At 38.2% G+C, this 8,421-nt stretch overlaps 2 protein-coding genes across 10 annotated transcripts; one reads left to right on the top strand and one right to left on the bottom strand.

Annotated features, from left to right (window-relative positions):
* Positions 1 to 683: 683 nt before the first annotated feature.
* Positions 684 to 3,559, bottom strand: LOC130745485 (uncharacterized). 9 transcript variants are annotated; one of them, XR_009021784.1, is made up of 4 exons: positions 3,069 to 3,288; positions 2,434 to 2,710; positions 2,093 to 2,196; positions 684 to 1,997 (listed from the first exon to the last, which is right to left on the bottom strand). XR_009021784.1 is itself a non-coding variant. In XM_057597778.1 (3 exons), exons 1-3 carry the CDS (start codon positions 3,216 to 3,218, stop codon positions 2,168 to 2,170), a joined length of 456 nt encoding a protein of 151 aa, XP_057453761.1. In that variant the 5' UTR covers positions 3,219 to 3,287; the 3' UTR covers positions 684 to 2,167. The 9 variants fall into 9 exon arrangements, 2 of the variants coding, with proteins under 2 accessions (XP_057453761.1, XP_057453760.1); XR_009021787.1 differs by having other exon boundaries at positions 684 to 1,484; XR_009021786.1 differs by having other exon boundaries at positions 684 to 1,481.
* Positions 3,560 to 3,836: 277 nt separating this feature from the next.
* On the top strand, positions 3,837 to 7,324 carry LOC130745484 (pentatricopeptide repeat-containing protein At5g39710-like). Its single transcript, XM_057597776.1, has 2 exons — positions 3,837 to 5,714; positions 6,702 to 7,324. Exons 1-2 carry the CDS (start codon positions 3,899 to 3,901, stop codon positions 6,722 to 6,724), a joined length of 1,839 nt encoding a protein of 612 aa, XP_057453759.1. The 5' UTR covers positions 3,837 to 3,898; the 3' UTR covers positions 6,725 to 7,324.
* Positions 7,325 to 8,421: the final 1,097 nt, after the last annotated feature.

Raw genomic sequence — 8,421 nt, 5'->3', positions numbered from 1 at the left:
AAAACACATGTGCAGCTGCTACTAATTCTTATCTAAAGCAATGTATATGAGCAGTAACTCAAAAACTTGTAATTATAGGGTTGGAGATGTCAAATCTTATTGTACTTTTTTCTTCTTACACTTTGTGAATATTAACTTTCTCTACAATCTGTGTTGTGATATTTTTGGTTGAATATGTAATCCTTTTTCCTATACTTCCTTTCAATTTCTGGTGTTCTAAAATGCTTTTCAAAGAAACATCAATTTCCGTCAATAATTAATGGGATTCACTGCACATATGGAGAGACAGAAGAAAGGTGTGTATCAAATGAAAGTTGCTGGAAATTGAAAAATGGTAATACAACACTCAATTATATATTAGTTTCTCAATTAAAACAATGAAAAAAAGAGACCTACACATATGTCTGGTTCACAGTTTTGCGAGCTTTGATGAGACCAGCTTTGTTTTGGTAACCCAAGGAAGAACACCAGCATTGAGTATAAATATATAGCCAGTTATGTGAACCATTTTGCTACATTGAGTATAAATATATAGCCAGCTATGTGAACCATTTTGCTTTAAAGTATGGAAGGATTTAAAGAAAGGAAATTGTTGAGGATTAATATACAATCACTACTGATAAAATTCATCCAAACAGGTATTCTTTTAGCAGAAGGGAACACTAAGTAAACACAAAATAAAATATCTGTGTAAATAATTTGTATATATGCATTGTAAATTTGACTTCCTTCAATAGGGTTAACTTGGGCAGCTTCTCACAAGCTTAGTTTAAGGAAAGTAAAAAAAAAAAGAACCAGCATGAGGACTGTGCCTCAGTCAATTGTGCAGCCAAACACTCTTCAAACCTTCGCCACAGCCACTGAAGTTTCAATCTCTGGATTCGGTAGAAGACGCAAGGTTAGCAGCTCAAATGGCCACCACTTAAGGCTGCAATGCTTAAATAAGTAAGAGTCAAATCATGGTTAAAAATTAATGATGAACACATAATATCAGATTCAGATTTAAAAGGGCCAGGAACGAACTCAATGAAAAAATTGCATAGCCAGAGAATTCTCCGAGCCCATGGAGAGAACGAAAAAAATTGTAACCCAAATCTTTTTACATTCAGAAAAATAAAGTGCCAATGAATAAAGAATGTTGCTCCTAAGTGACCGAATTCAAACAAAAAAACTAATAGGCTATAGAAAGCTATGTGGAAGACAAAAGTAACAGGGGATCTTATGACAAGATGACAGATTAAACTTGCATAAAAAAGTAACAAACCAGGGCATGAAGTGTTCCTTCTCTGCTTGATCCATCAAGTTCCAAGAAGATTTATAGATCAAAACTAAACAGTAGCAAATTGTCACACACTTGAACTCAGCACTAATATCAAGTCAGTGAGCCTTACAACAGAAAGAGTATTAAATCTTTCTCAGAAGCAAACCGCTAAAATCATTCACTTGGCGTAAGTTAATTTTCAGCAGATAGAACTCCAAGGCTGCTAAAAAAGACAATGAGCTGCAGTAAGAGTGAAACCATCATCGATGTTGGTTATAGAAATTACATAAGGAAGAAAATATGCTGATCATAAAAGTATGCTGCATAGATGAAAAAATTATAGTGATGTGAATTTGTGAGCCAGACTTTCTATATTGCTACGCTCCACAAACTTGGTCACATACCATACTAATTTTAATTGTTATCTCCAAGTGGGATTCTATGATTATAAGGTCCAATCACACAAGTATTGAACTCTATCCGAACCACAAAACTTCACAACGTAGACCTCTCATGTGGTGTTAAGCACAATAAAATTCCCAGTACATAGAAAGAAAAATCAGAGTATGATACCTCTACTAAATTTGAAATACAAAAAATTTATAATACAAACCAATAGGAGATAAATTAACGTGAGACGATAGGCTACTTCAATACCTTATTACCATCTTCAATGTGAGAAAACCCACTTGGAGACAAAGTACATTTAGTGTTCAAATAATTGTTCCCTCAAAACCTATGCAAATTTTTTAATATAAAGAATTAACTAAAAGATAAATAACATGATACACACAAAAGCAGGCAGTAAGGTGGCCAAAAAGAAATTCTTACTTATCATCAGTCAACTCCATCTCAATCATCCTAGTAACACCACAACCCTTACTGTACTATTTTTCCTTTGAAACGTTAGTAACCAAGCCAATCATGTCTGCCAACTGATGGAATGAGTAAAATGGGTTAATAAGTTAAATAAGTTAAAGAATAAGAATAAGAATATTTCATAAGTTCATAAAAACATTATGTGAGAAAGAAATAAAGGTTGAATTGAGAATTGAGAAATTGAGAAAGTTAGTAAAAATCAAGGACATTAACCTACTTAACCTAAATTAAACTACAATCAACCTAAAATCCTAAAGAATAAGCAAGAACTTGGCCAGAAAAAATAAAAGTACCAATCAAGTAGTTATAATCACCACCAGTAGCTATGATTTCTTCTGAATCCCTAAAGGTAAACATGTTCAATGGAATCATGGGAGTCATGGGAGCTTCTTCAAGAACGACCTTGGTTTTATCCACAAAATTGATCTTGAACTCGTTGTGGGAAGCCATGAAAAAGCCACTGTTGGTTGAAACCATAAAAGTCGATATCCGATATACCTTCCCTTCAAGTAGATCATTCTTAAATTTAGTGATTAGATTGTTTCTAGCAATGGCCTCAATCCTAACCCCCTAGCAAAAAGAGAGAAAAAAAGGATTAGATATTAGCTAAGACTGTATATACAGCTGGGAAAAATATATATTATATATTATCATACACCAAATTGGGAGAATAAGCATAAACATAACCAGTATACACAGAAACACAAGGTAATCTACACATCTATGTAATGAAGATTGGGCTGAATAACAAACATATAATATCTAATATCTAATGTATAGAATACACAATACAGAATGTAAAGAATATATAAACAATAATTCCATATACATAAAGGAACCAAATAAGTAAGCAAATATAGACATCGACATAGACATCGACATAGACATAAGGAAAATTATGAAAAACTAATCTAAGTTGGGGCAAAACCTCAGAATCAATCAGAACAATGTGAAGTGAATATGGCTTCATTGGTAGATTCACTGGGCAACTTTCCCACATATGAATGATCCTAACCCTAATACTTCCATTACTTTTACCCGAACGTAAGCTACTTAGTTGATTCAAACACCCAGCCATCTCTATCTCTTCTCTAACTCTATCTCTATCTCTAATTCAGTTCAAAGCACAGAATGAAGCACAAGAATATACACTTGGTGGATGGTGAATTTATAGGGGAAGATTATTGCTTACAGGATAGTGAGAGCCTCCATCTGTAATCCATCTGTAAAGCAAACCAAACAGCTGTTAATGGTAGCATGAGGGAAGATGACGAAGAGCCTTGGGGAGTCTCAACCCACGCAATTGCTGATTGTGGCTGATTGCATACACAGACAAATAACCTTTCTTCACGAATCCTTGGGCATCTGCTGAGAAAAACGTTAGCGAAATACGTGATGACGAACCATCTGGCCGACGTCAAACGATGCAGAAATGATGCTAGTGTGAAACAAAATGGGCCATGACGAAAGCCCAACGTAAGAAAAAGAAAGCATAGTTGTCCCCAAAAAAAAAAGGCCCCGTAGAAATCAAATTAGAAGATACTAAAGGAGAAAAAATGACAGTTTTTTTTTTGGGCAAATAGATACTGGTTTCATTGAAAAAGTGCAGCATAAAACGGGCAAGTGGCCCAACCCAGTACACAAACAAAGTATTTTGTTTTTGAAATGGACACAAACAGTAAGAATGGTGAAATGACCTAGTTAAATTAGAAGCTAGAAAGTTGTTCATTGCATCCTTGTTGCCGATCTTCCCACACAATGAAGCTCCTCCGTGCTTCATTCACCGCCGCCCTCAAAATGGCACTGAACGTTAACATTTACAACGGGATGATCCGCGGCTTCGCCACCGCCGCTGGGAAATCAGATTCAGAATCGAAGAAGGTGGGGGAAGCGTTTCAGTCGTTGAAGCGGTTGTGCCGGGAAGGGAGGATACCAGAGGCTGAGCAGATGCTTGAGGTGATGAAATGCAAGGGTTTGTTCCTTGATGAGAGGACTTACTCGTCTGTCATTGGTTGGTTCTGCAACCTGAATAAGATTGATTCGGCTCATACCCTTTTGAGTGAAATGATTGCTAAGGGTTTTTCACCCTCGGTTGTTACATACAACTCACTTGTTTTTGCATATTGCCGTCGGGATAGTGTTGATAAGGCTGTGGGAATTCTGAGGGCCATGGCTGAGAGAGGTTTGTCTCCTGATGTTGATAGTTATAACCGTGTTATTTCTAAGTTTTGCAAAATGGAGGAGCTGGAGGAGGCTCTTGAAATGAAGGAGGAGATGGTTGATAAGGGCATCTTTCCTGATGCTGCGACGTATTCGTCGCTTATGGAGGCCTTGTGCGTAGAGCAAAGACTGTCGGAAGCTTTTGATCTCTTCCGAGAGATGCTGCGCGGGGGTGTGTCGCCAGATGAGCTTACTTATACTAGATTGCTGAATGCTTGTTGTCTTGTAGGTGAATTCACTAAGGCTTTTCATTTGCATGATGAAATGATACACAAGGGGTTTTTGCCTGATTTTGTTACTGGGTTTTCGCCGGCTATTGTTACATACAATGCGCTTATTCATGGGCTTTGCTTTTTGGATAGGGTTGAGGAGGCTCTGGAGATTTTGAGGGGCATGCCTGAGATGGGGTTGTCCCCTAATGCTGTTAGTTATAGCACTGTTATATCCGGGTTTTGCCAAATCGGGGAGCTGGGGAAGGCGTATGAATTGAAGATTGAGACGGAGGACAAGGCCATCTGGTGGCTCGATGAAGACACGTATGATTCACTTATGGACAGCCTGTCGTATGAGGATACTTATTCTAGTGTGATGAATGACTACTTAGCTGAAGGTAACATGCAAAGGGCTTTGCAATTGGATCATGATATGTCACGTGATGGTTATTTGTCAAGTTATGTTGCCTATAGTGTGCTTATTAATGGACTTCATAAGAAAGCTAGGACAAGAGAAGCTAAGAGGGATCTTTTATATATAGCTTCTGATGGCTTTTTGTCTATGCCATCTTACACAGTATATGATATTCTTTTAGAGAACTGCAGTAATAGTGAATTTAAGAGTCTGGTAGAGCTTGTTAAAGATTATAGTATGAGGGATTTATCGGACGACGCAGCCACAGCTCATACCACAATGCTTCACCTGAAAAATAAGACAGATGGAGAAAATAAGACAGATGGAGGAATGTATAACCTGTTAATATTTGAACATTGTAGATCCCATAATGTTCATAAGGCGTATAATATGTACATGGAGATGGTGCATTATGGTCATGCTCCGCACATGTTTTCTGTACTTGCTCTTATTAGTGCTCTAGATGATGATAGAATGTACAATGAGATGTCTTGGGTAATTAATAACACATTGAGGAGCTGTAATCTCAGTGATTCTGAGCAGCTTAAAGTGCTTAGTGAAATTAATGTCACGAAATCTGAAATTTATGCTCTTTTGGATGTGTTAGCTGAAATGGCCATGGATAGCCTGTTACTTGATGGTGGAAAGTGTTCATATGCTCCAGCATCCCGCCATGTCCACTTCTCTGCTGCCACCATTATTGTCTTCCTGATTTTAATCCTAAGAGGTACTTCTTTTTTCATCCTTATGCTTGCTTCTGATGGGATTTGGGGTTCAGGGTAGGTGTGGCAAAATGAGCTTGGCCCACCAATCCAACCTCAAAAATATTAGGCAGGCTGGGCTGGGGATAGGGAGAGCCCACCAGCCTGCATAACCTGCCCCATTTTAGCCCGCAAGTTGACAGGTTGAGGGGGCTAGCCCGTGAGCTGTTTGTCTTTTTGTTAAAAAATATATAGGCTGGGTTGGGCAAGTTTGTGTTACTGCTGGGCTGGGATTTTTTTCTTTTTTGTTTAGTTGTTTTTGTTGCTATGCATTTGTTGAATTGGATGTGATTAATGTGATTGTTTTACTTAGTTGGCAGCATTTTGTTGGCACAATGCTCCATGTTTTGTAATTTCTGCATCTCTATAATGGTATGGATATGGTTTATTAGTACTGAGATTTTGTTCTTTAAACTGCAGTTTATTCGTCCCCTAGCTATTTTTAACCCCTTTTTGTGTGGATATACAAACTTTAGATGCTGAGCTTGCAACTGTGTTTTATAAAATTATAAAACGGAGCCTTTTCCTGTTTTCTTTCATTACAATATATGGATCATTTAAATCACATGTGCGTCTTGACTTTGCTTGTTATCTTCACCAAGTTTAATTTGTTGTTCATATGTAGATGTAGACTTCTTTACAGGATTTGGCGAATGGTGCAGATACAAGTTCAATAATCTTTTAATTCATTTTTTAACCAATTTTTTTATTTTTATTTTATAATTGGCTGGCCTGCCATCCCGCCCCTTGGTGGGGCAGGCCACATTTTCTAGCCCACTCTTAAATGGTGGGCCAGCCCATCCAGCCCTGTTTTTGGCGGGCTATAGGTGGGGGGACGGGATAGGCGCATTGCCACCCTTAGTTCAGGTTTCTGTTAATTTTGCTGTCTTTTTAACTTTGTTTCTCTATCCTTTAACTTTGTTATAATGCTTATCAAATTGTTTCATTTTCAGGTCTTCAAGATTTCTTCACATGAGGTTACTGAGCATATACTACTGTTTGGGTGTTTTTTATTTTGGGTTAAAAACTATAACCGTCCCTGAACTTTGAGCGAGATTTGAAAACCGTCCCTCGCCGGAAAATTATCTGAAAACCATCCTCAGACTTTCAAAAACAAATTGGACCCGTCCCTCCGACCACCATAGCTCCGGCGAGCTGCTTATGTGGCCTTCCACGTCAGTTAATGAGCCTATGTGTAATTTTTTTATTATTTAAAATTAAAAAAAATCATAATTATTTTATTTAACCCAATTATCCTAAATTAACCATAAATCCCCAAATTAACCCTAAACCCCCTTTGAACCCAGAAATCTTGCAAGGTTCCATCTTTGAACATTCTACATTGAACATTGCTCTTGAAACAGAGTAAAACAGAGAAGGAAAACACTGCATCAGATTCTGGGGTGGGGTTGGAGAGGGAAGAGAACAAGAAACCACCGCCACCACCCCCAACCTCACGCACCACCACGCCCACCCACCACCACGGCACAAACCCATCACCCCCAACCTCACCAACCCAGAAACCCACCCACCACCAGAGCAAAAATCGACCACCCTCACTCCCAGCACCCTCAACCTCACCACGGCACAAACCCACCACCCCCAACCTCACCTACCCAGAAACCCATACCCACCGCACCCACCCACCACCCCCAACCTCACCAATCCAGAAACCCATACCCACCACCAGAGCATAAACCGACCACCCTTACTCCCACCACCCTCACCCCCATCGAACAACCCCCACCACCAGGAAACTCAAACCCAACCCCACAGATCTATCAAGCAAACCAGAAAAAAAAAAGAGAAGAAGAAGAAACTAACACAGCAACAACAACATGCAAATGGAAAATTAAAGTTTAATCATTTAGATCTGGCCGTTTGGGAAAGGATTTAGGGTTCGATTTGTTTGGGAAGGAATTCAAGGTTTGATTTAGAAGATGAAATGGGATTTAGGGTTTTTTTTCTGGAAGGGAATGAAAAGGGGGTGAGGAGAGCAAGAAGAAGAAGAAGAAGAAGAAGAGTTTGTATCCTGTTGGGCCTGACCCAACCCCTTTTCTTGAATCTATGAACCGTTGACAAAAAAAACTATAAATAATGAGGTAGTAATTTATATTGACCAAACTAAGAAAGAAAAGAAAAGTAATTTATGCCTCAAGAATGGTATATGCTACCAAAAATAAATAGATATGAATTGTCAAAATAGCAAGACACTCTTTCTATACATGTTCTATCCATCCATAAGAGGTATCAAATTGTAGATAGAAAGGGGCCAAAATATCACTACAAATCAAATAACTCATACACCCATAGGCACAATGTCAAACTAATGCATGATTAGAAGACTAACAAATACATATCTCAAGCTTAAACATGTTATTTTTTAACAAATTTATCTTTAACTCTTTATGAAGATTTAGCTTGATCTTCTGAGCGGAATCTTGAAAGGAAGATGAATCATCTGCAGCAACGTCACACCAACAATATAATTTTTTTTTCTTTCTTCAAACACTCCAATTGTGGGGAGTCTCTGAGGCCGGTCATTAAACTCTTGCTTACAAGGTCTAGAAAAATATAAATGTTGGAATAGAAAATAATTCACCGTCCTCGAATAATAGCTTAAGTGATAAGAGCTAGATGACATATGAGTTGAGTGAGAGAGATCTAGCGGTC

Source organism: Lotus japonicus, chromosome 3, assembly GCF_012489685.1.
Source record: "Lotus japonicus ecotype B-129 chromosome 3, LjGifu_v1.2".
Classification (NCBI taxonomy): Eukaryota; Viridiplantae; Streptophyta; class Magnoliopsida; order Fabales; family Fabaceae; genus Lotus; species Lotus japonicus.
The sequence above is the reverse complement of the archived record's forward strand: the minus strand, read 5'-3'. Positions and strand labels throughout refer to the sequence as shown.

Bases quoted from the DNA above. Each gene is read 5' to 3' on its own strand.
- LOC130745485 (XM_057597777.1), bottom strand. From the start codon at position 3,218: ATGGCTGGGTGTTTGAATCAACTAAGTAGCTTACGTTCGGGTAAAAGT. The intron at 2,711-3,068 runs GTTTTGCCCCAA...TCTTTTTGCTAG, and splicing joins TTGTTCTGATTGATTCTGAG to GGGGTTAGGATTGAGGCCAT.
- LOC130745484 (XM_057597776.1), top strand. From the start codon at position 3,899: ATGAAGCTCCTCCGTGCTTCATTCACCGCCGCCCTCAAAATGGCACTG. The intron at 5,715-6,701 runs GTACTTCTTTTT...TTTCATTTTCAG, and splicing joins CCTGATTTTAATCCTAAGAG to GTCTTCAAGATTTCTTCACA.